At 53.9% G+C, this 26,443-nt stretch overlaps 1 protein-coding gene across 1 annotated transcript; it reads left to right on the forward strand.

Moving 5' to 3' along the window:
* Positions 1–3,828: 3,828 nt before the first annotated feature.
* E2F2 (E2F transcription factor 2) lies at positions 3,829–24,841 on the forward strand. Its single transcript, XM_049617838.1, has 7 exons — positions 3,829–4,603; positions 10,130–10,235; positions 12,331–12,550; positions 13,296–13,454; positions 15,125–15,239; positions 17,055–17,247; positions 23,429–24,841. The coding sequence occupies exons 1-7, from the start codon at positions 4,352–4,354 to the stop codon at positions 23,710–23,712; spliced, it is 1,329 nt and encodes a 442-aa protein (XP_049473795.1). The 5' UTR covers positions 3,829–4,351; the 3' UTR covers positions 23,713–24,841.
* Positions 24,842–26,443: the final 1,602 nt, after the last annotated feature.

A 26,443-nucleotide genomic window follows, 5' to 3' on the forward strand; every position in this document is an offset into this window, starting at 1 on the left:
CCCTCAAACAGGAGGTCTGTACCTTCAGGAAGCTTCTATCAAGAATTTTGTATTTTGGGGGCACCTGGGTGGCTTAGTCGGTTAAGCGTCCGACTTCGGCTCAAGTCATGATCTCACGGTTCGTGGGTTTGAGCTCCACGTCGGGCTCTGTGCTGACAGTTCAGAGCCTGGAACCTGCTTCGGATTCTGTGTCTCCCTCTCTCTCTGCCCCTCCCCTGCTCATGCTCTGTCTCTCAAAAATAAATAAAATGTTTTTTTTAAAAAAAGGGTTTTGTATTTTGATAAGCAAGGCTTTGAACAGAGAGAATCTGAGCATTTTTCAGGAGACGACACACCAGAGATGAGGTCCACCAGTTGGAATGGAAGTTTGCTTGGGTTTGGGGACTTTTCCAGAGTTTTGGGGTGTGTCTGCAATAGGGTCTTTCTCCCTTACCAGCTGTGTAGCCTTAAGCAAGTTCTTTAATGTCCCCCATGCCTTGGCTTCCTCGTCTGGGAAATGGCACTAAGCATCCCTAACTTATTTAGTTGGGTGGGGCACACTCTTTCCACCCTCACCAATGTCTGCAGCAGAACCCTGGATTCAGTAGCAGAATGTACCCTCCTTCACCTGGGACACTGGGGATAATAAGCTCTTTATTCAGAATGACTCAGTGCCTTGGGAGTCAGAGGTCTGAGTTCAGTTCCTGGTCTCATCTCTAACCAGCCCTTAGTCAAATCTCTCTGCATGTTTGAGCCTCAGTTTTCTCATCTGTCCAAATTGCACCTGTGTTATAGGGAAATATCAAGGTGATAGTGCATATAAAGTGCCTAGCTGGGTGCTTTATGCTGGGAGGTGCTCAGGAAACGTGAATTATCATCACCATATCACTGAGCACAGGCCTACTATGGCCTGGCACCCTCAGAGAGGAAGGCAGAAAGATGAAAACAAAGCATGGGTCCTGTTCCCAAGGAGCCGAGAGTTTCCTTAAATGTCTGACTTCAGGCTTTTTGCTCCTGCCACTCCGCCATTTGAGTTGGGCCTTAAAGCTGGGTCAGAGTTGAGCATGAGGGGATGGAAGGGAGAAGGGGCCTTGGGGATATGGAGCCACGGTAGCAAAACCTGGGAGATGGGAGTGTGTAACCCATGAATGGAAAACTGCAAATGTTGTAGTTTGGTTCCACTGGGGCTTCTTCTGGTCCATCTCACACAAATCTTAGATAAAATATATTAAGTGCCGGGGCACCTGGCTGGCTCAGTTGGCGGAGCATGTACCTGTTGATCTGGGCGTTGTGAGTTCAGTCCCACGTTGGGTGTAGAGATTACTTAAATATATGTTAAAAAGAAACAAATAGGGGCGCCTGGGTGGCGCAGTCGGTTAAGCGTCCGACTTCAGCCAGGTCACGATCTCGCGGTCCGTGAGTTCGAGCCCCGCGTCAGGCTCTGGGCTGATGGCTCGGAGCCTGGAGCCTGTTTCCGATTCTGTGTCTCCCTCTCTCTCTGCCCCTCCCCCGTTCATGCTCTGTCTCTCTCTGTCCCAAAAATAAATAAAAAACGTTGAAAAAAAAATTAAAAAAAAAAAAAAAGAAACAAATAAAATATATTAAGTGCACAGTAGTGCCCCTCTGAGGACTTTGAGGACAACTTACTGAATCGCACAGTAAATAGACAGGTCACTTTTGCCATCCCTATTTCAAAGATGAGGAAATTGAGGCTCAGAGAGGTCCAGTAACCTGATCAAGAGCACAAGCTACGAATGGATGGGGCAGGGATTCGTGTTTGGGGAGATAGACTACAGATGTGCTCCCACAGGAATTAGTCAGTTCCCAGGCAGTGAAACTAAAGCCAGCCCCAGCTGCCCGAAACTCAACCACAGAGAGCTGGCTCTTGGCCCCCTTGCTGGCTCCCTTCTTTAGTCTCAGCCCCACCCTACCACCCCCATTTCCCTTCCTGGCCCTAGGGCTCTGCTCCTTCCCCAAACCTGCTCTGCCACAATTCCTTCCAGGATCCTTCATCTGTAAAATGGGGATAATGATAGTGCCTGTCTCAGGGGGGTGTTGTGAGAATCATCACCACCACCATTTCAATAGTGCCTCAGAGTCCTGTGAAATCAGCGAGTAGAAGCATTGTCAGCGCTTGATAGTTGAGGAAACTGAGGTTGAGGGGTGGAGCAGCAGCCTGCCCAGGGTTGCTCAGCTAGGAGGCAGAGAACGCGACTTGACTTGGAGCCTCCTTACCACTAAACAGAGCTTTGTTTGTTGAGTCGAAACACACTACGCATGGGTAGAGGTCAAGAAGCACTCTGGGAGGGGGAGGCAGGCAGGGAAGGCTTCCTGGAGGAGGTGAGGTTTAAGCTGGGCCTTGAAGGATCAGTGAAATGTGTAGACTGGAGTAAAAGGGTCTGTGTACTGGAGATAAGGCCAGAAATGTAACCACGGCTGCTATTTCTTTATGAACTAGGCTCCGTGCTGACAGCTTTACATGCATTATCTCATGAGATTTCCCCACAATCCAATGAGGTGGGTGTTAATAGGGATGAGAAAAGTGAGGCTCGGAGAGTTTATAAAACTTGCCTGGGATCACACAGTTAGTAAAGTAACTACCTGGGTTTGGGTTTGAACCCAGTGCTGTCTGCTACAAAGTCTGGGCTCTTAATCACCGTGCATTAGTGCCATTTCATCCATGACATCTGAGTTTGAGGACCTGGTATTAAGCTGGGGACTGACTCTGGAAGGTTTTGAAAGCCAGGCTCAGACCTGCATAGAAATCACATAGCACCAGGCAGGAACCGGCGGACCTGAATTTAGCTTCTGACAGCTGCACCACTCACTAGCCAAGGTCACATCTTGGAGCCTCAGCATCTCTAAACTCGAGAGCCGGGGGGTGTAAATGGATTACCAGCAAAGAAAGTTTTGAAAGAGAGAGGGAGGCTCTTGTGACCAAAGGATTGTTTAGGAGAAACACGGAGATGTTCAAATATTTACTGAGTATTGGGCTCTGGGAATGTAACCGGGAACAAGAACGAGCTCCGCACTCCAGACCCAGCCCCCACCCAGGCCGGCATGGGGCAGGACACAGCTTGGGAGAGTGGAGGAGAAACCTCATATTGAAACAAACAAGGGCTCAGAAACAAACAAGGGTACACCTCTCTGTACCCGCAGACTGTGCCTCCCACTTGTGCCGGCACCTTGTCCAGATTGGACTGCCAGTTCTCAAATCAGTGAATCTCTGTGTGAGCTTGGGCAAGTTACGGAGTCTCTCTGTGTCTCCATCTTTACGACGAAGACCATCATGCCTCTTCCCAGGATTGTTGGATTCAATTAAATAAAACAACTCGTGTAATGATCTAACTAACGGGGAGCCTGACATATTGTAGGCACTCAGCAGATGTTAGTATCCTCCTATGAAGAGGTATAAATGTTAGGCTCCACCCATCGCCCCCTGCCAAGAAAGAAAACAGGTTGCTGGCTTTCATTTTAGCGGGGGAGAAAAAGGATATAAAAGCGTATATGCTAAGTAAGCAACCGTGCAAACTAACAAAAGGCCTTTGGCCTGGGCAACGTGCTGCTGGGTCTGGGCTCAGGACAGGACTCCGTGCCCAAATCTGCCCCCGCCCCGGAATCCGGGCCCATTACTCAGCGGGCCACCGTGCAGCTCCGGCTGCCTCTGCACGATACGGGACCCACCCTCCCAACCTGTTTCGCGGGCTGCGAGGGCCAGCGGGCGCCAGGCGACAGCAGGTGTGGCGGCCCCTTTAAGCAGCAAAGCTCGTGTTGCAATCGCAGCCTTGGGGACCGGTCCTTTCCGGGGGGTGGAGCCTGTGCTTGGTGCGGCGACCAACCAAAGCGCGGCATTTTCCGCGGGAGATCCGAATTTCGCGGCACGCAGTTTGGCGCTAAAAAAAAAAGGAGAAAAAAAAAGAGGCACAGAAAGGCTCGGGGACTAGAGAGCCAGGCGCGAAGGAGTCGGTGCAACCGCGCCCCCCCCCCCTCGCCGGTCCGAGCGCATCGCCTCTCCGCCTAGCCCCCGGCGACCCCGGAGACCCCTCCCGCGAGCTAGCCGGACCCCAAGCGCCGAGGCCTTTCTGGGGCGCGGGGCCGTCCGGGTCGCCGCCGCCCTCGGGGCGGCACAGCCCCTGGCCGTGTCGCCGCCGCCGCCGCCGCGGGGCGATCTCTAAGCGGGGATCTCCAAGCGCTGCTCGGCTCGGCCGCGGGCCAGGAGGGGAGGGTCCGGCCTTGCCCCACAGGCGTCCATTGGCGGCTTCCCCCGGCCTCCGCGCCATGCCTCCGGCCGAGTGAGCCTCCCCGGGCTCCGGAGCCCGCAGGTGCCTGAGGGCGCGCCAGGCCCGGTTGGGGAGGGGGCGCTGTGCTCGCCATGCTGCGAGGGCCCCGGGCCCTGGCTCCAGCCGCCGGGCCGCCCTCGAAGGGACTGCCCGCGATGAGCCCTACAGAGCTGTGGCCGCCCGGTCTCAGCAGCCCCCAGCTCTGCCCGGCCACCACCACCTACTACACCTCGCTGTACCCGCAGACTGTGCCTCCCACTGCGGCGCCCGGCACCTGCCTCGACGCCACCCCCCACGGACCGGAGGGCCAAGCTGTGCGATGCGTGCCGGCTGGCCGGCTGCCGGTAATGCTGGGGACCTCCCCACCGCCACCCACCGCTTCTCCCTGTGCTTTTGCGGGTGTGGGAAAGGAGGGAGGGGCGCCTGGGACCCAGTTTGAGCGAAGCAGGTCGAGTTGGGGAGGGAAATGAGAGCTTTCGGCTTCCAGAACAACCCACTGCCCTGCATACCTGAGCAGAAGAGCCCTTCATTTTCGGACCTGGGATGAAATAACCTCATCTATTGGAGTGGAGTCCCAACCCACCACCCCCAGTGCACCGTGTGACCTTGGGGAAGTCCACGGGGGCAACACTGCCACCATTCATTCATTGCTGGATCCAGAAACTCCTACCGGGCATCTGGTATTGTCCAGGTTCAGGGCTTGACCTAAGGACAGTGGGGACTTTAAAAAAAAAACAGGGCAAGGGTGGGGGCTGTGTTTCAGGTCCAGTCTGCCTTGGACAGACTCCAAATTTCCCATACAGCCAACTCTTTCCCAGTTATCTGCCCTAGGTCTCCCCCCAGGCCCAGCCTTCCCTCCCAGCCAGCCAGTAGCAGGTGCAACTTGAGGGCAGCCCCTTGGGTTTCCTATTCAGATTGTTCTTTTCTCAAGCCCCAGGCCACTGCCAGGGAGGGCCCAAAGTGTGGCACCGGGTACAGGGTGTGTTTTGTGGGAGTGGAATTCCTGGAGCCCTTGAGAAGGGAAACAATCATAGGGTGGGGGTAGGTGGGGTGGGAAAAGCCCTGGGGGTACTGGGGGGGGGTGGGGAACCTGGTTTCTGGTCCTGACTGCCACTAATTCAGTGGGGCCTTGCATCAGTCTTGGCACCAGTCTGGGCTTACATTTCCTTTGCTTGAAAACGCATGTGTATATGGGGTAGCTGGGCTAACTCATCTGAGGTCACTTCCAGCTCCAGGTCCTGGGTTTTGGAAATAGGCTCCAGGGAGGGGAAATGGGGGTGCTGTAGGCTTACTTAGTGGTGAGTGGTGAATAAGTTCAGGCACAGAGCTAAGACCAACCCACCCACACTGCCATAGAGACATCTGCTCAGACCTGTGTCGGTGAGCAGGCACGGACCCCCAGCCCTCCCTGTCAGTGGCTACCACTCCCTGCTACTGAAATTGTGCTTTGCCCATCCTCAAGGCTTTGAACCTTTCAGAGCCCCTTCCTGCACGTGATTTCTAACTAGGAGGAAGGAGGCAGGGGTGTTACTCCCATTTTGTAGGCCAAGCAGCCAAAGATAACTTGAGACCGGCTATCTCTCTTATGTTCAGCATTACCCTGTGAAGTAGAAGGTATTAGTAGCCCCAGGGAGAAACTGAGGCACAGAGTGGGGATGTGATCTGTCCAAGGTCATTCAGGGGGATGTATGACCAAGGCTGGTGATCATTGGGTCTCTTCTCTGCAGCCTTAACTTTCCCCAGTGCAGCCTGACCTAGGAGCTGGGTGCCCCCAGGGGAGGGGGCTCTGTGGCGGGCGCAGTCTCTTCTGGCCAGCTGCTTTCAGGCGCTCAGGCGGAGTTTCAGTGGCTGAGTTTCAGTAACAGCTGTGGTTTTGAACTGCTTCCCTCCCAGAGGAGCCCGAGTGCATCTGTCTGTAGCTCCCTCCCAGAGGGGCTCAGTGATCACAGCAAGAATGGCCCTCTTTTACTGAACGCCTCTCGTGTGCCAGGCACTGCTTGGCACCCTCCGCGTTGTTATCTTGGCCAAGATGCCTGGGATGAGGCATCTCACAGATGAGGAAACTGAGCAGAGACGTGAAGTCACTTGTCCAAGTCACAAGCCAAGAAGTGGGAGAGTCTCCTTGCATCAGACTGCCCTAAAGGCCTGCCGGGCCCAGAGCCCCCTCTCCTGTGGGATGCCCCATGGCCCCCTGCCTGTGGGCAGGCTTGGCCCCCTGCTTACTCATTTTACCAGGGTGTGACCTGGAAGAGCTCCAAACCCAACCCTGGGTGTGGCCGCTTGTTTTGTGGCCGGGTTGCAAAGTGCAGGGTGAGCAGGATTTGTTGAGGAGCTGCTGTTTAAAAGGACCTCAGGGGTGGCAACCAAGTTCAATGGCAGAACGAAGCCCTGAGCCCTGGTCTCCTCACTTCCTGTCCAGGGCTCTTTCCAGCACCCTCTGGGGAAGGCTTGCGGTGCTCCTCCGTGGCGTCCCTCCTCCGGCCGGGCACATCACGCTGTTCTGTCTCATTCCCGCGGGAATCCGTGAAGAGGGTGGGGTTCTGTGCACAGTCCTCCTTCCTTTTAATTTGTCTACGTTTTCCAAATTCCCTCTGAGAGCCATGACAGCAAACGGACATTTTAAGGAACAACCGTGCAAGCCAGGTCAGAGGAGGAGATGTAGGGTACCGAGTGGCAGAGCTGGGATCTGGAACGCTTGTTCCTACCCCCGCCGTCTAAATGAGGACTTGGGGCTTGGGAGAACCCTGGCTCCGGCCCGTGTGTGCCCTCGGGCAAGTCAGCTCCCCTCCTTCGAGCCCCAGCTTCCTCACCTCGCTGCCCATGGTGGGGTTGTGCCAGGTGGTCTCGGACCCTCTCACTTCTGGGGCCGCCTGAGGAAGGAGCTTCGCTTTTGTCCTTTGGGGTTGGCAGGGGAGCTCGGATCCTGATCAGGCCTTTAGGAAACAACCGAAGGGGCTGCCTACGAGGGTCCAGGTTAGAGCCAGGCTGGCCTTTGCCCTTGGCACATCTCCGTCTCTTTCCAGCTTACCTCTGAACTGTCTTTCTCCTTGCTGGTGCCCCTCGTGCTTTAGTGATAGCCGCTTCCTTGTGCGAGCGAAGCGCTTTGCTGCACTGTTGCTGAATCCCCAGCCGCGGGGGAGCAGATTATCCCCATTTTACAGGTGGGGCTCAAGAGGTCGACTGTCTTGATGAGCTCACCCAGCTGAGACGGGGGGAGGCCTGGATGGGAACCCAGATGGGTCTGACTCCAAGGTTTGTGCTCAGGGCCCCCTTGGCCCTCATCTTCCTGGGCTTGTCCTCTGCCGCCTCTGTTCTGCAGGCTCAGGCCCATCTATGGGCTGACTTTTCTCTGGGCAGTGCCCCAAGGTGTCAGGGAGATGTCCTTGGATGAGGGACATTTTGCTGCTTAGGAACACTTGGAGTATAGCATAAGGGTGAGGGAGAGTAAGAGAAGGGAGGGAACTGGTGTGGGCGTATAAAATAATGGGGGCAGGTGGGCACAGCCGGGCCTTGGCTCAAATTCCAGCAAATTCTGGGGGGATGTGTGTGGGACAGAGCTGAGGCAGCCTGGTATGTGGCTTTGGCGTCAGACAATCCCGGGTTCAAACTCTGGCTCTGCCCTTTGTCTGTGTGACCGTGGGCGTGTGTCTCACCCTCTCTGAGCCTCCATTTCTCGTCTGCCAAGAGGGATTGCCAACACTGATGTTGCAGAACCGATGAGCACGTGATAGGCCCAGTGCAGGTACTCTGTTCAAGGTCCTTCCTTCCTTCTCCCCACCTTGTAGGTGGTGAGATTCTTCCTCAAGTGTTCTGTGAACTCAGCAGGGCCTGGCTCCTGTTGGGTGGGGGAGGTGGATGGGGTTGGGGAGACTCTGGGCTGCCCCACCTTTGCCTCAGGTAGAACTCAGCTTGGCTTCCCTTCCCCTCCTTGCTCTTGGCCTTCCTTCTTGAGGGTGCTGGGATGGACAACCTCAATCAGGATTGATAAAGGCCTTGGAGCTCACCAGGTCCTGCTTACTTCAGCTGTTAAGTGGGGGTTGGTGGTGCTGGGGAGACTCAGTGAGGTGATGAAGGTTGGGGCCCAGCCCAGGGCATGTGGAAGGTCTCAGTGAGTGACCGGGCCTTTCTCTAGAGACAAGATGGGTTACATTCCCTAGGATCTAGGATCTCACCAGCTGAAAGGTTAGAAAAAGAATATCCCAGAGAGACTTCAAGAGGAATGAGCAGGGAAGTGTTTGGATCGCGTCCAGGTCTGGGTAGGGGTGGAAGAGAGTGGCATCGTATCCAGGCTCCTCAAACCCGGGAGCAGGTCTCCTGAAATCAGTCCGGGAAGGCTTCCTGGAGGAGGCAGGAGCGGGGAGGGAAACTGACAGCAGGAAGAGCTGTCACCACCTCCGACACCTGTCAGCCCAGCTGTGCTCAGCAGCAGTTAGTCTCAGCCCTGCCGAGCATGACCTCACTGTCAAAGGTTAAAATAGCCTTCTCTGTCCTGACCAGCTTAGGGGTGTCTGGGCGGTTGGGGGGAGAGGGAGAGGAAGGAAATGGGTTCAGTGGCCCCCACAAGGGTGTGTCAAGGAAGAGGCCAAGCCTGGATTTCAGAGAGGGGACTCTGCATTTTCTGAACACCTACTGTGTCTGAGTCACAGGGTGAGCACTTTGCAGGAGTTAGCTCCTCTGTTCCTTGTAATCATCCCTCAAGGTAGGTGATTTCTGCCTCATTTTACCAAGGAGGAAACTGAGGCTCCTAGATGCAGAGTACATCCCCAAGTCACACACAGACACAGTGAGTCCCTGAAGGAGCCGGGAGGTTCAAGTCCAAGCTGGCTTATGCCCCCGTGCCCTAGTGCCCTAGCCCTGCCCCTGCCCAGCCCTAACCAGGAGAGAGGCCCCTTCCGGGCCAGTGCAGCCTCTGGGCCTGATTGGGGCCTGGTGGCAGTGGGGTGGAGAAGAGCAGACGGGTCTGTGGTTTGATTTCCCCAGCAGGTGTTTCCCAAGCTTGGCGGGAACAGGCAGGGGGAGCAGGGGGACCTCAGCTGTTCGTCCTTGAGAAGCAGGGGAAGGATTCATTGTCTGCCCCTCTCAGCAAAGAATGGCAAATGGAGTCTATTCAGGAGGCCCTGGGGCCCTTGAGCCGGAGCCCAAACATGGGGGTGGGGAATGTTTGCTCTGCTTCCCGATGTGGGCACCTCCCTGGGGTGTGGCACTGAGCCAGGAAGTCCCCTGGGCCTGGGCGGATGCCCAGCCCCACCCTGATAAGGGCCAGCTGTGGGGCTGTGATGGGCACCAGGGCAGGCTGGGCCAGCTGCTTTTGCGCTTGGTGGGGCGGGAGGCTCTCCCCAGCCTGGTGTGGCTTAGGTCCTACCCACTCCTTCCTCCCCGCATCATCCTCTGGGCATGGTGCCGATAGAAGTGACCTTGGGGCCTGTTATTAAGGAACCCCGGGCTCTCGGCTGGACTGGCTTCCATAGTCTTCAAGAGCATGGACCTCAGAATGGGAGTGTTGTGTGCTCTTCAGAAAATAGGACTCCCTGCGGCACCTGGCTGGCTCGGTCTGTGGAGCGTGTGACGTGACTTGATCTCAGCGTTTTGGGTTCGAGCCCCATGTTGGGTGTAGAGATTACTTAAATAATAAAATCTAAAAAAAAAAAAAAAAAAAGGTAAAGAAAAAAAATAGGATTTCCTTCCCATGAAAGCTCACTTTTTGAGCCCCTCCTATTTCCTCACCAAGTGCAATGATGTTTTCACCAGGACTGGTGGTAAACTGAGGCACAGAAAGTAGCTGCTGGTGGCCTCCATGCTTTGGCCCCAACTTGGGGAAAGGCTGAAGGAAGAATGATTCTCAAACCCTGTCTCTTTCTCCTCTCTCCAAGGCCAAAAGGAAGCTGGACCTGGAGGGGATCGGGAAGCCAGCAGTCCCTGAATTCCGGACCCCCAAGGGGAAGTGCATTAGACTGGACGGCCTCCCCAGCCCCAAAAGTAAGCCTTGCCGATTGGGCATCTAAGGGCGGGCCCCGGATGGGGGATGGGTAAGGGCAGAGGGCAGCAGCCCTGCCCGAATCATCAGGAGTGATATTTGTAGCACACTTCCCAGTTTACAAAGTAGTTTCCTCTGGGTTGTGTCACGGGACCCTGCCAGTAGGTAGCTCTGTCCCCCTCTCAGTGATGAGGCAACTTGAGACGCAGAGCTTGAGCGACTTACCCAAGGTCACACTGCTGGTGAGTGGGGTCAGGACTCAAAGCCAAGCTAGCACTGCTTCTCCCACACTGCACACCGCTCTCGTGACCTGAACGTGATGACCAGCGTTTTACTTGGGAGCTTACTATTAAAAAAAAATTACATTTCCTGCAGTCTGATCTTTTTTAAAAGAAAGAATCCAGGGTCTTTCTCCCACATGCAGAGGGCTCAATGAATGACTCAAAGGGAAGTGAAACTTGGGTTGGTCTAACCCGCGTGGCCTCAGAGATTTTTAAGATCCAGGGGCTGCCCGGGTGGTGCCTTCCTAAAGTTAAGCTGCAGGGAATTTCTGCCTCTGCCTGCTGGTATTTTCAGTCAATATCCTGGTTCCAGCTGGAGTTTTAGAAATTATGTTAGAGAGGAACAATAATTTGGGGGGGTGGGGTCAGAGACCCAATGAAGAAGTTATGTGACCAGGTGGGAAACATGAGGGGCAGGAATTTGGGGATCTTGGGGCACCTGGGTAGTTCAGTCGGTTAAGCGTCAGGTGTCCAACTTTGGCTCAGGTCATGATCTCATAGTTCATGGGTTCGAGCTCTGCATCGGGCTCTGTGCTGACAGCTCAGAGCCCATAGGCTGCTGCGGATTCTGTGTCTCCCTCTCTCTCTCTCTGCTCCTCTCCTGTTCACTCTCTCTCTCTCTCTCTCTCCCTTTCTCTCTCAGAAAAATGAATAAATAAACATTAAAATTTTTTTTTAATGAAAAAAAAAAGGAATTTGGGGGTCTGGACAAGGTTCTGCCCTGATCTGACTAATCACTCCTCTTGTGAGCGTTAGTTGTCTCATCTATAAAATGAAACACATTGAGATCAGGAATAGCAATAAAGTTTGCTCTCCCTTTGATTGGTAGAGGCTGCCGGGATCATTTTATTGAAAGGTACTGAGTGCACTGATCAGTCAGCAATGTCTGTCAAGGGTGCAGAACCTGACAAAAACAGCCTGTGTGCCAAATGCTTGCCTAGGGGATTCTAAAGTCCCCTTCCGGAGGAATCTGAGACTCTCTAAAACTCAGTTTCCAAAACTAGTCTGGCCACTAGCTTGCTATATGACTTGCAAGTCACTAAATTTGCAGAAGTCTTCTTGTGGTTTAAGATGCTGCAGCTGAGATGTGGTCTTGGGACATCCACCTCATTAAGAAAGGATCTTTTTTCATGCGCCTGCCCGGTGTGGTAGTATAGGGCTGATTCCTTTCAGATAATCATTGGGCTGCACATGGAAAGAAAAAGCAAATCTATACAAATGTTCTCGAATCCCAGCCCGTTATTCTCTCCCTACCATAATCCTCGATTCCTGACCTAGCTGGCGGGATAGGGTGATGGTTAAGAAGGAAGACTGCAGCCGGACTGCCCGGATTTCAATCAGCTTTGTCACTTTCTAGCCGACTGAGCTGAGCAAGTTCCTTCACCTGTCCGTTCTGAAGTGTACTCACCCGTAAGATGGGATGCCTCTCAGGCAACAGCCTGAGAGGGTGTTGCAAGGATTAAATTTGTGGTATATGGAAAGTTGCTTAGAACGGTGACCAACACACGATAACTATTTGTTGGTGTTGATGGAGGTGGTGTTTCTAGGGCTGCCCTAAGCTATAATGGAAAGGGGCTGTGAACTAGGAGTTAGGATGCTTGGTTTCCAGTCGCGCCCCTGCCCCTGCGAGACCTCAGACAAGTCACGTGTCCTCTCTAGGCATCAGGGTCCCTGCCTGGATGGTGGTGGCGAACGATCTCCTGCCTCACAGTGCTCTGTAAACTGGAGAGGGGTTGCTCCAGCCCTCATGCGAAGGGTGGTGCTTAACGGGTCCAGATCAAAGGATGAGGTTGTGACTGGGCCCCTTTCCTCTTAGCCCCCAAGTCCCCTGGAGAGAAGACTCGGTATGACACGTCGCTGGGGCTCCTCACCAAGAAGTTCATTTACCTCTTGAGCGAGTCCAAGGATGGCGTCCTGGACCTGAACTGGGCGGCTGAGGTGCTGGACGTGCAGAAGCGGCGCATCTATGACATCACCAACGTGCTGGAGGGCATCCAGCTCATCCGTAAGAAGGCCAAGAACAACATCCAGTGGGTGTGAGTGCCTGGGCTGGGGCCGATGGCACCAGTGGGTGCACGTGCTGCGGGTGGAGGTGCGGGGTGCACGGTATGCAGTGGGTGTGTCGGGGCTGGAGCTCAGGGCGGCGTCCGATAGGCTCACGTACCTGCCGGGAGCAGAGCCAATGTATTTAAGAGGGAGGTGGAAGGACAGATGTATATGCTGGGAATATACTGGGAAAGCAGGTTGGGGCAGCGTGGAGAATGATTTCTAGGACACGCAAAGGCCCAAGAGAGGACCCAGATCCTCTTGAGTTGGGATCCCAAAGATTCCCCTCTTCCAGCTTAGGAAAGTCCCCTGGGAGCTGGGCTGCAGCAACCCACACTCCTTGCAGCTCTGAGGTAGGAGTCCGCCAGGCTCCTTTCCTCCTACAGAGAGCAGAGCGGGCCTGCAGCCCCTGGCGCGACCCCGAGGGAACCCAGGCAAGGCGTTTGGGGGAGGCGGGGGGTGGCATAGGCATTGACAGCCCCCCAAAGTGGGGTGAGGCTTGATTTGTTTCTTTTCCCTAGCCCAACCCTCAGACCTCAAGTTCCAGTTCCTAGCAGCTCCCCGGGAGCTAGGCAGGGCCCCTGATCTGCACAAACCAGGGGGCGCCATTGTAGACCGTGTGAGTGGCCCCATCCTGGGGTTTTGCACCGCCCGTTTAGGCCTGCACAGCCGCCCTGGGGTTGGGGCTCCTGGATGTGCGCTGAGACTGACACTGGGGGACTGCTCTGTTCCCAGAGGCAGGGGAATGTTTGAAGACCCGACCCGACCTGGGAAGCGGCAGCAGCTGGGGCAGGAGCTGAAGGAGCTGATGAGCACGGAGCAGGCCTTGGACCAGCTCATCCAGACCTGCTCTCTGAACTTCCAGCACCTGACCGAGGACAAGGCCAACAAGAGATATCCTGTTTGGTGGGGGGAAGAGGTCAGGGAGCAGGGCCTTATCGGAGTTGAGGCAGCACCTCCCTGCAAGGCCTAACTCAGCCTCGGGGGCTGGCATATCTGTTTCTTCCTTCTTTGGTGGCCTGTCCTCACGAGCCTATCGAAGTTACTCTCCTTATAAAAGTAAGTCCAGTTTCTTAAATCTGGAAAATGGAGAAAAGAACTAGGTGCCCCCTTAATGTAGCCATTGTTTCTTAACTATGCATACACAAGGGCACGGGTTATTAAATGTAGTGTGTGCCTGCTATACATAACTTTAAAAATATTTTTTTAACATTTATTTTCAAGAGACACACAGAGTGCGAGTGGGGGAGGGGCAGAGAGAGAGGGAGACACAGAATCCCAGGCAAGCTCCGGGCTCTGAGCCGTCAGCACAGAGCCCGATGTGGGGCTCGAACCCACCAACAGCGAGATCATGACCTGAGCTGAAGTTGGGCACCTAACTGACCTAGCCACCCAGGCGCCCCTACATAACTTTTTTTTTAAAGTATTTATTTTTAAGAGGGGCAGAGAGAGAGGGAAAGAGAGAGAGAGAATCCTAAGCAGGCTCCATACAGCCAGCAAGGGGCCCGATGTGGGGCTCAAACTCACAAATTGCAAGATCATGACCTGAGCTGAAGTCTGACACTTAACTGACTGAACCACCCAGGTGCCCCATATGTAACATTTTATATCCTGCTTTCTATCACCATAGACCGTTTTTATGTTGTTACAAATCCTTCCTATTTGCTTGATCCATGAACGTGTTGCTATTGGACCATTTTTTGCAAAACAGCAGTCTCATAGGATTTAACCTCGTGTTCAGGATGATTTGAGAATGTCCTACTCAGACCACATTCTGGTTTGTTAAGGCCTAGAGTCAACACTTAGATTGATTTGAGATTTCTGCTTTTATAAAGCAGCATTGTGATGAATATTTTTGTAGAGAGAACATTTTCCTATATTTTTTACTTATTTCCTTAGGTTGGATTCCTAGGACTGACACTATAAGCATGGGCTTTGCTAAGGCTTTTCATACACTTTTCCCAATCAGATGGTTCTACCATCTAATTGGTCTTTGGATCTGACTTTGTGTTTTTGGAAGGATTCTAGGCATTGTGAGAAACATAAAGAAATAAGACGGAGCCCTCCTGTCTCAGAGCTAATGATACAGTCTGAGATGAAGTCTTTACATAAAAAACCGTTATGAGGCAGCATTAAGAAATGATGTATACTCCTGTTTGTTTTCTTTTTTTTTTTTAATTTTTTTTTAACATTAATTTATTTTTGAGACAGGGAGAGACAGAGCATGAACGGGGGAGGGTCAGAGAGAGGGAGACACAGAATCTGAAACAGGCTCCAGGCTCTGAGCTGTCAGCACAGAGCCTGACGCGGGGCTCGAACTCACGGGCCGCGAGATCATGGCCTGAGCCAAAGTCAGCCGCTTAACCGACTGAGCCACCCAGGCGCCCCTCCTGTTTGTTTTCAAAAGGGATGTGGGGTAGCCTATGATTGTACAAGAACAGGTTATGGTGTTTGGTTATTTCTAAGCTGTAGACGGACCGAGAAAGAGATGTCCAGAGGCTTAGGCTGGCAGGCCGGGGGTTTGAATTGTGACCAGCTACTTCTCTTGACTCTCCTGCCCCTACACTGGCCTATGTGACTTACCAGGACATCCGTGCTGTTGGAAGCTTCAAGGAGCAGACAGTGATCGTTGTCAAGGCCCCTCCTCAGACAAGACTGGAAGTGCCCGACAGGAGCGAGGTGAGAGGGAAGCATTTGGTGGAGAGCAGGGTTAGGAGGGTCCCAGGCTGCTCTGTATGCTCTGTCCCTGGTGCTGCCTGACCCCAAGCTTCCCAGGTCCGTTCTGGTACCCATTACAAGATCAGTGGTCCCCGAGCTGGGGGCAGAAGTGGCAGAAGCTGGAAAGGGCAACAGGCATCAGATGCTGGCCCGAGAAAATCTCCGTTCCTGGTATCTTTCTGCATCCCACGGCCCCCAACATTTCTGGGCACACGCATACATGTGCCCATACACCGTGGTGTTAGCGCTCACAGTAATCCTTTCCTGCTAACTGTGTTTGGCGAGGTGAAAGACCAGAAATTCTTAATACTTCCTTATGAGGTCCTCTGTGCTTTGACCTCACCAACCTCTTCTCATATGCTGCCCCATGGTGTCTTTGCTTCAGCCACACTGACTTACCTACAGCTTCCCCGCCACACTAAGCTCGTCCCCAGTGTAAGACCTTCACCCAGGCTGTTCCCTCCAGCTGAAATGCTCTTCTCTTTCTCTGCCTGGTTTACTGCTGTTCATCCTACTGGTCTCAACTCAAACATCACTTCTTCAAGGAAGCCTTCCCTGATTACCAACCCCCCCCCCCAGATTTCATTACTACCTGTGCTTTTCTACCACCCTTGACCTCCGTTTGCTGGGTGATTCGTGATTCTGTGATTGTGTTCTGCTTCACCTGTTAGAGTGTAAACTCCACAGAAGCATGCCGCGCTCCTGTGGTACCCCCCCCAGCCCAGAGCTGGACACATAATAAATGCTCAAGAAATAATTCGTTTAATGGAAGGACATTAAGATAAAGGAGGCCCCACCTCTGTCTTGGAGGAGCTCAGGACCTAGTGAGAAAAAGACCCAAGCAAGCAGTCATCCTGCCATTTATAGACTCCAGGTGCCCAGAGAAAGGACAGTTGGAGGAAGAGTCCATAGATGGCTACAGGTTAATTGGGTCCTAAAGCATGAACAGGAGTTGTCAGGGGAAACGGGTGGGCAGAGGGCAGTGCAGGTGCACCGGGTGGAGACCTAAATGCCTGTCGGAATAGCATGTGTGCAGTTAATCATGGAGGGAAGAAGCAGGGGCGGGAAGGCCAAGTTATCAAGACGCTTTGTTACAAGTAACAGAAGGCCGAGTCCAAATGGCTTAAGTTGGGGGTGGAGGGGACTAAGGGGAAGCAAGTGACAGGTCCAGAGGAAGGACTTGGGGATTGCAGGCAAGGCTAGATGCAGGAGCTCAAACTATGACTTTCAGTTCGCCCCATGCTCTCCATCTTTCTCTGCCATTCTTTATGCTTCCATTAAGGCAGGCTCCCCTTTTCTGGTGGCAAAGCTAGTTTTCATGATAACCACCAGCTCGGTGACCCCAGTGGGAAGGGAGCTTCCGTTTCCCACGAGTCCCGCACGAGTCCTGGGTCCGATGCTCCTGGACTGACCTGAGTCGTGCGCTACCCTGAACCAGTCACCATCACGGTGGCTTTCCCAGCCTGTACCCCAAGCTCACCCATTGGAGTGGGGAAGAGTGCTGTCCCCCCAAAGTACGTGAGTTGGAGAGGAGTGGCTTCCCAAAGGAAAATCAAGATATTCTCCCTAAAAGAAGGGGACCTGGGGACCGGACAGGCAGCAAGAGCGGATGCCCACCACAGGTCAGACAGGGCAGGCGTCAGCACCAAGCTCAGGAGTTGCGCTGGCTCACGTGGATGGCGGGAGCCGTGGGTGTCCATCCATACACCCCACCCCGACCCATGAGTCAGTGCCCAGCTCCCCAGAGCCATGACCTGGCTTCTCTTCTTCCTCCAGGAGAACCTGCAGATATATCTGAAGAGCACGCAGGGACCCATCGAAGTCTACCTGTGCCCAGAGGAGGTGCAGGAGCCGGACAGTCCGACCAAGGAGCCCTTCCCCTCCCCCTCCCCCCTCGGCCCCATCCCTGACTCCACCCAGCCCAGCAGCAGCACTGACCCTGGGATGACAGAACCCATGGCCTCTCCAGGTAGGACCCTCTGTCCAGAGGGACAGGAGGTGGGGAGAGCAACCAGCCTTCGCGTTTCCTCTTCCATGTCAACATTTGTTGGGCGGCGAAGAGGGGTCCAGTCCTTCTCCCCCGCTTGTGTGTTTGCACGTCACACTTTATAGAGCACATGCGTGTTCTTGTCCCAGGGGGGAGGCTAATGCTGCTCTGGGCCAGAGGGGTCCTGGGTCTGAATACCAGCACTTCCAGTTACCAGCGATGTGACCTTGGACAAGTCACTTACCCTCTCTTTGCTTCAATTTCCTCATCTGTCAGTTGGGCATAGTAACTAACAGGATCTACTTAATAGGGTGTGAGAATTAGAGGAAATAATATAGGCAAAGCACTTAGAACGGCACCAGGCAGTAACGGCTAACTAGTCTTGTCATTATTACTGCCACTAGGGCTGGTGCCACACTTCCGTGGTGACTACGAACGACAAAGCCCCTGACACTCAGTAAGCCCTCAGTGAATGGGAACTACAGATGTTTGAAGGAAGGCTCAACTAAGATTTTTTAAAATAAATAAATAAATTAATTAATTAATTATCTATCTATTTATTTATTTATTTATTTTTAAATTTTTTTTTCAACGTTTTTTATTTATTTTTGGGACAGAGAGAGACAGAGCATGAACGGGGGAGGGGCAGAGAGAGAGGGAGACACAGAATCGGAAACAGGCTCCAGGCTCCGAGCCATCAGCCCAGAGCCTGACGCGGGGCTCAAACTCACGGACCGCGAGATCGTGACCTGGCTGAAGTCGGACGCTTAACCGACTGCGCCACCCAGGCGCCCCTATTTATTTATTTTGAGAGAGAGAGAGAAAGCATGAGCAGGGGAGGGGCAGAGAGAGAGAGAGGGAGAGAGAGAATCCCAAGCAGGCTCCGTGCTGTCAGCACAGAGCCTGACATGGGACTCGATCTTACAACTGGGAGATCACGACCTGAGCCGAAATCAGGAGTCACACGCTTAACCAACTGGGCCACCCAGGTGCCCCTGGGAGTTTGGAAAATTAATTACTTATTTTTATCTTTTATTTATTTTATTAATTTTTTGTTATAATTAAGATTTTTAATTTTTCTATTAAAATTTTTTAATGTTTATTTTTGAGAGAGAGAGAAAGAGAGAGGGAGACACAGAATCCGAAGCAGGCTCCAGGCTCAGAGCTGTCAGCACAGAGCCTGACCTGGGGCTCGAACTCACAAACTGTGAGATCATGACCTGAGCCAAAGTCGGAGACTTAATGGACTGAGCCGCCCAGGCGCCCCATGACTAAGATTTTTTTAAACCATGACTGTATCAGGTACATCTATTATCACATTACTTTTCACAGCCATTGTTGAGGCAGGTGTTCTTGTCCCCAGTTTAGAGGTAAATAAACTGAGGCATAGAGGTGATGTGACTCTCCCCATGTCCTCTCCCAGGCCTCTCCCCACGAGGCTCAGAACAAATCGAGGAAGGGGTTCCTGACTAGAGAGGCTCACCCCTGGCTGGGAGGTCGCTGTACGGCTAAAAAAAAGCTGGCTATACCTGACAGGAAGTAGCATGAGTTGAGTCATGAGCAAAGAGGCGGGAGAAGTCCCAGGGAAGGAGTCTGGAAGGAGTAGAAATGGGAGCCCGGGAAGGACCTTCTTCCAGGATGGTTTATGCCCTTTACTGGGATCACACATCAGGTCAGGCTGACAGATCCTTTCAGGTTGTGGAGGCCAGTGTTCAACTTTCTGTTTTCTTAGCAGCAGAATTCCCTTAAGTAGAACCCTGGTGTTTAAAGAAGCCAGAGCTCAAGCTGGTCTGACGGAGGAGGCTTGGTGGGGTGTCCACAGAACACAGACATGGATTCCATTTCTTTTTTTTTTTAATTTTTTTTAACGTTTATTTATTTTTGAGACAGAGAGAGACAGAGCATGAACAGGGGAGGGGCAGAGAGAGAGGGAGACACAGAATCTGAAACAGGCTCCAGGCTCTGAGCTGTCAGCACAGGGCCCGACGCGGGGCTCGAACTCACGGACTGTGAGATCATGACCTGAGCCGAAGTCGGACGCTTAACCGACCAAGCCACCCAGGCGCCCCTTCCATTTCTTTAACTCAAGGGTTCACAAACTATTGCCTGCAGGCCAAATCTGGCCTGTTTTTAAGCAGCCCATGAGCTAAGAATTGCTTTCACATTTTTGAAGAGTTGGGGGAGAGGAAGAAAGTGACTGTGTGACAGAGATTGTAAGTGTTCTGCAAATCCTAGAATACCATCCGGTCCTTTACAGAAGTTTGCTGGGCGCTGATATAACTCAGCCCTTCATTTTACACATGAATAAACTGAAGCGCAGAGAGGGCAAGTGACTTCCCTAAGGTCACACAGAGGCAAGTGACTTCCCTAAGGTCACACAGAGGCAAGTGACTTCCCTAAGGTCACACAGAGGTTGGCGGTAGAGCTTGGACAAGAGCCCAGACCCCCAGCTGATCTCTCCTGTGTCCTGGTCTGGTCCGGGGATCCGGGCTTCTCCCGGCACCAGCCATCTGTCCCTCTGGGCACCTCCCAGTGTCTATCTCCCACTCCAGACCTGTGCCCCACCCTGTTCTCTCTCCTCCCTCGCTCTGCTTTCGCACTTCACTGTCAACATGTGTGCGTCTCTCCTGAGTGAGAACCACTTTCGCTTCGGATGTCCTCTGAGACTTGGGGCAGAGGCGGGGGACCCTCCAACATAAGCGAGGGCGAGGTTTTTGCCTCAGTTTTACAGATCAGCTGTGCTCCCAGAAGGGGTAGAAGCTGGCAAAGCAGTCGGTGGTGGAGCCAGCCCAGAAACCAACCATGCTGGCCACGTGGTCTCTTGGCGACATCCTTGCCGAAGGGAGCAGGGGGGGTGTTTTCTGGAAGGTATCCGTGCCGGCACGCACGCGCATACACACACTCCGCGTTCTGGCCCGAAGCAGAGTCATTTTGAGGTCTGAGCACCAGGGTCCACATCCAAAGAGGAGGCCGCAATGGTGTTGGCACCCAGGTTCTGGCGTCGTGCAGGGGAATCACTAACCCTTTGGGGCTTCGGTTTCCCTCGTCTGTAACGGAAGGGCTTTGGACGGAAGGGCTTCTGGAATGGTCTCTGACGTTTCCCCACCTCTGACATTCTGAGGTCAACCTAGATGTAGCTGTAGCACGGGAGAGGACTCTGAGAGACTCGGGCTTGAGTCTGCACCTCACCTGCTGTGACTTGGTGACTGTAGGCGAGTCACTGTGGCCCCTTGGAGCCCCCCGTTCTCACGTCTCTAAAAACTGGGACGCTTAAAACTCCCTCACGATTCCTGGACGGTTTACAGAAAGTGACACAGCGTGAATGCGATTTTTGAAAAAGCTTATACGAACCGGGCGCCTACTCTGTGCGGTTTGGAGATAGAGGAGTGAGTCTGAGCCATCCGAGTGCGCGGAGGCCCAGATGTAAGGAACGGCTCCCTCTGGGGGGTGATAACCGTGCAGGAGACCAAGGCCCAGCGGAGGCTTTCACGCACGTTGTCTCGTTCCTGCTCAGCACGGCAGCGAGCTGGAGCCTTATTCTTCCTCTCGACGAAAACGGGGGCTTCACCCGGTGGGGTGGGCGGGGCTGGGGTCCGAGCCCAGGTCCTCCCCCTCCTCCCGAACCAGGCCTTTTACTAGAACACCTCCCTGCAGGCCTCTGCAACACGCTAAAAAATACTCCATTTTTTTTCCATTCAGATATGTTTAATTGACTTCTTTGAGCCTCAGTTTCCTCATCTGTAAATAGGGGTCACAATATTGCCTCCTTCGGGGCCACCTGAGTGTCCCAGGAGGTCAAACACACCTCTTCCTGGGAGCCCAGCCAGCCAGGGTAAGCCCTTGGTAAAGCACAGTTCTTCTTACCATTGACCAGGGCAGCACTCAGACAAGCTGCCCTCTACTTGCACTTATCATTGAATCCTCTCAACAACTCTGGGAGGTGGGTAGAATCACCCCCATTTTAGAGGTGAAGAAACAGAGGCTCATGCACATTAAGTCGCTTGCCCATAGACACAGGATCAGGCGGGCTGACAAACCAGCACAGCTGTATTTTCCAAGGAATGCGTGGTTGGGGGTTAAGTCATGGCTCAAACGGAGATTCTGGGTATCAGGATATCTTTGGGGGGGGGGCGGGTTCTGGTGCCCTATTCCTCATCCCTGTGTAAGAAGTCACCTTTTTGCCTCTAGGTGGAAATGCACCTGGTGTGCTGGAAAATAGCTGGGGCCAGTGTGGCTGGAGAGGCTGAGTGTGAGTGGAGCGAGGCTGGGACAGAGGGAGTAGAAAGGCAGGCAGGGGCCAGATCACGCAGAGCCTTCTTGGCACTGGTTGAACTTGGATTTCATTCCCAGCCATTTAAAAAATATATTTTTTTTAATGCTTACTTATTTATTTTGAGAGAGAAAGGAGAGGGGGAGGGGCAGAGAGAGAGAGAGAGAGAGAGAGAGAGAGAGAGAGAGAATCCCAAGCAGGCTATGTCCTACCAGTGTGGAGTCCGATGTGGGACTTGAATTCGGAAACCATGAGACTGTGATCTGAGCTGAAATCAAGAGTTGGACGTTTAAGCAACTGAGCCATCCAGGCGCTCCAATTCCCATTAAAAAAATTTTTTTTTTAAATTTTTATTCATTTTTGAGAGAGAGAGAGAGAGCACGAGCTGGCGAGGGGCAAAGAGAGAAGAGGGAGACACAGAATCCCAAGCAGGCTCTGGGCTCCGAGCTGTCAGCACAGAGACCGATGTGGGGCTCGAACCCACAAACTGTGAGATCATGACCTGAGCCAAAGTTGGACACTTAACCGACTGAGCCCGCCAGGCGCCCCACCCCCCACCCCCTCCGCCAGCCCTTTTTAAGCTAGAACACAGACTTCAAGGGCCGAGGCAAGCTGACTGGTAAGGAGGCCCCGTGGAACCGGCGGAATTCATTCAGTTGTGGAAATGACCCATCTCGCTGCCGGGCTGGGTGCTAGGGAAATGGCGGGACTGCGTGCAACTCTTGGGCCTTTTGGCTTAGGCAGCTGAGTGGGTGGTGGTCCATTCACTGAGGGGGGAAGACCAGGAGTGTTTGGTTTTGACGTGCTAAGTTCTGGGGTACCTCGGTTCTCTAAGCAGAGGCGTTGCAGGAGCCGAGAGCTCGGGGGCGAAGTCTGTGCCAGACGCGTCCACTGGGAGCGGGATTGAAAGCCAAGGGGCAGCTGTGGTCACCCGAGGAGATGTGCAGCCAGAGAGGGGAGTCTGAGGCTGGAGCCCTGGGGCACTGAGGGCTTAGAAGTTAGGAAGAGGAGGATACAGAGCAAAGGGGACAGGAGATGTAGCCAAGGAGGTAAGAAGAAAACCAGGAGACTCTAGTCTATTAGAGCCAAGTGAAGAGGTGTTTCCAGAAGGGTGTGAATAACGGCACCAGATTCTGCTGGAAGGTCAAATAAGACGAGGCCAAGAACTGACCATTGGTTTGGCAACGTGAGGCCACTGGTTCAGTGGCGTGGTGGGGACAGACCTCAGTGGAAGAGTGAAGAGTGGCGGGCAGGTAGAGGATACATTTGGAGGGGGTAGAGGGTAAACACAGGCAATTGCTGAGAAGTTTTGCTATGAAAAGGAGCGATAAGCTGGGCTGGGAATTGGAGAGAGTCATGAGGCCGGGGAGGCTGCTTTTTAAAGATAGGAGTCATTAGCGTGTCTGTGTGATGATGGGAATGATCTGGGAGAGAGAGAGAGAGAGAGAGAGAGAGAGAGATTGGTGATGCAAGAAACAGAGAATGTGGTTTCAGGGGCCAGGAACTTGATGGTGAGAGGGGGTAGGGGTTTTTGGGTTTTGTTTTTGGTTTTGGTTTTGTAAGATTTTTATTTTTAAGTAATCTCTACACCCAACGCGGGGCTCGAACTTATAACACCAAGATCGAGAGTCAAGGGTCGCGTACTCTACCGACTGAGCCAGCCAGGAGCCCTGAGAGGGTGGGGTTTCGAGAGCTGGAGATCCCATCTCCTCGGAGAGGAGGGGAGGGAGGGTAGGAAAATGAGGGCGGTGGCTAGAGCGGTACCAGGAGGGTACACAGGGAGAAGGGGGCATGGTCGTCCAGAGGACGGGAGGGCTATTCTTGTGCTCTGAGGTCTGACCAGACTCTTTGGCGCAACAGGCCCGGGTATGACCTTTGTCTCTTTGTCTCCAGGACCAGCGCTGACTCCCCAGCAGGCCCTGCAGCTGCCAGCGCCTCCGCCACCACCACTGCCACTTGTGCCCCTGGAGGCCACCGACAGCATGTTGGAGCTGCCACACCCACTTCTGCAGCAGACCGAGGACCAGTTCCTGTCCCCCACCCTGCCGTGCAGCTCCCCCCTGATCAGCTTCTCCCCGCCTTTGGACCAGGACGACTACCTGTGGGGCCTGGACGGGGGCGAGGGCATCAGCGACCTCTTCGACTCCTATGACCTCGGGGACCTGCTGATTAACTGAGTGGCCCTGCCTGCCCCCGGCAGCCCGCCCCTGTCTCTACCTCCTCACAGACTGGCGGGCCCTCTGCCCGCACAGGGACGTGGGACACAAGGTGCCGTCCTCAGGGTACGGGGGTCTCCTTTTCTCCTTTCTTACCCCCAGCCGGCCGAAGCTGTCTCGGGGGGCCATGTAGGGGATTCGGGTGAGGAGCGTATCAGAGGTTGGGTCCCCTCCTTCCTAATGGAAGCTGAGCCCGGAAGGCCCATCCGGCTTCTGACCTCTGACCTCTCATGCGAAGAGCCACAGGTGAGGCAACCAGGTCCAGGGAAAGGGCCCCGGCCCCCCCCCCCTTTTGAGGGGGAATTAGGACCCTGAATTTATCAAGAAGCACTTAATGCCTTTGTATTTATTTCAGGTTGAGTTTTGTTTGTTTGTCTTCCCTGAGTTTTTAGCAGGGAGATCATTCCAGTTTCTAGTAAGACTTCTCAAGACAGGCCCGGAGCTGTCCACCGTCCAAGGGCAAGCCAGGGCTTCCAGAGCCCCAGGCCAACTCCCCAGTTTCCCCACATCAGTGGGCTGGGTCTCTGGGGGGCCGTCCCGTCTGCTAGAACGCTACTTGCACTTAGGGCTCGTGATTCTAGTACGTGGTGGCGTGGCATCTCCAGCTGAGGCGCCAGCCTTGGATTCCTGGTCTCCTCTGTCCCAGAGATGGCGGCAGGGAGCCACCCCAGGGTAGGCGGCATCGAGGCTCCAGTTCTGGAAACCTACTTCCTATGGAATCCCCTACCTCTCCCTCGGGACGTGAAAATCAACCTTGCAGGGAGTCGGCACAGAGGAGCTCCTGGGGAAACACGGACAGGGACGTGGAAGGCGCCGAGGGCACCCTTCCTCTATTTCTGCCTCTCGCTTGGGACAGGTGCTGTCTTGCAGTGAGGACCTGGGAGGGAGTGGCAGCCCCCCCAAAGAGACAGGTGGGATGAAAACAAGAAAATGCCAGAAAGCACCCCCTCTGGTAGCTGCTGGTATAGTCTCCCCCTTCCCTGGAAGGATTTTTTTGTTTCTTGGAGGCAGTCATTCTCTAAGGACCTCCTCTCCCCACCAGCTCTCACACAGAAAGACCTCCCTCTCTCCACCACGCCCCCCCCCCCCCCCCCCCCCCGCCCCGGAATGGCTTGACCATCCCAAGGTGTCTCTGGAGCCCGCTTGGGTATGGGGGGATCAGCTCTCCTCCCCACCCAACCTGGGGTGGGGCTGCTCTGGGCTGAACCAAGGCTGTGCCCTCTGGAGAGAGGCAGCCAGGGACGGTGGTCTGAAAGGGCCACCACCCACCCTCAGGGAGCTAGGTTTCCTCAGGGGCTCAGCTGGGCAGCACTTTTGTTTTTCTTTTTTTGAGTTTGTAGCATTAAGTTGGTTTTAAATATGAAGTTGGCCTCACGGGATTGCTCTCGAGCCGACCAGAAGCTGGCATCTGAAGTTTGGGAGGTAGACTTGTTCGGACATGGGGGTCTGATGGGAGCTAAGGCCCACGTGGGGACAGTCTTGCCTTGTCGTTTTCTCAACTTCCCGGGCCCCTAACTGCCCTCTCAGGAGTGGTCAACAGGTCACAGATGCCTCGTGCTGTGAACAGGGCTAATTTTGTATGCTTCGCAGAAGCTCCCCAGATACTCACAGGGGGCTCGTCAGAAGCCTGTCTCGAAGCCCAGTATGTCCAGGGTCAAGGGACTACCTTGGCCCTTGGGCAGGGGGAGGGAGTGTTGCATGGAATCTGGTTGGGGGCATGTGGGGCCAGAGATTGAGACCTCTGGGCTGCCATTTAGCCGTGCCCCATCTCTGAAGACAGAGACGTTTGACTTCCATGCCTTTGGCTCTGTCTAGAGTGTTCTCCTGGAATTAAAGCAGACAAAGGGGAGAAGAGGCTTGCAGGACCCACCGGGAATGAGTTTAATGGCAAAGTCTGGCCAGAATTCAAGCTCATTCCCCAAATTCCCAGCCATAGTTCTGGACAGACGGGCTGCCCCTTGGGCCCATGGCCTGTACCCTGAGCAGCTGCCCCTGTCCTGTGCTATCCCCTCCATACCCTGCCTGGCCCCCGGGGCTGGACCGCCTAGGCCAAGCCTCCGGCTAGGGGCAGGGGGGTTGGGAGGGACACAAGCCCATGCCTGTTTCTTGCCAGTGACACTTGAAACCTCTCGAGTTCCGTCAGGTGCTTTAAGAATGCATTTTGGCTGGAATTTCCTTTAGGGGCCACATGTAAACTTGAGACCTAGCCTCTTTCTGAGATATGTTATTGCTGTCAGGATGTTTCCCCAGCTCCATCGGCAGCCCACAAGTCACCTGTGTCCCCAGGGGCACCAAAGGTTCGGGGGCTCCAGGGAACTCGGTAGCATTAAGTTGTGCAGTAGAGTTGGAGATTCAAAGAGATTTCTTAAAACCAGGGACATGCTCCCATGTCCCTTCCCATGAAAAGTGTTCATTAGATCAGTGTGGTGTCCCTTCTCCACAGCAGTGCTGTGGTTGGACTGGTGTAGCTGTGGGGGGTGGTGAAGCTCAGAAAGCTGGTTCTGGGATGGTTTTGACTTTCCTTTCCCTCCCCAAGTTTTCTCAGCCTCAGTTCTGCACAGCCTGTAGTTTTCAGTGAAATCGTTTGGGTGTTCGCACATCTGAGCATCGTGTGGCTTTAGTGCATTTGAAGTGAAAGCCTTTTGGGGTTGTTTGCAAACAGCTTTCTGGTTCTCATCGTGTCCCAGGGTCC

This window comes from Panthera uncia (assembly GCF_023721935.1).
Source record: "Panthera uncia isolate 11264 chromosome C1 unlocalized genomic scaffold, Puncia_PCG_1.0 HiC_scaffold_4, whole genome shotgun sequence".
NCBI lineage: Eukaryota > Metazoa > Chordata > Mammalia > Carnivora > Felidae > Panthera > Panthera uncia.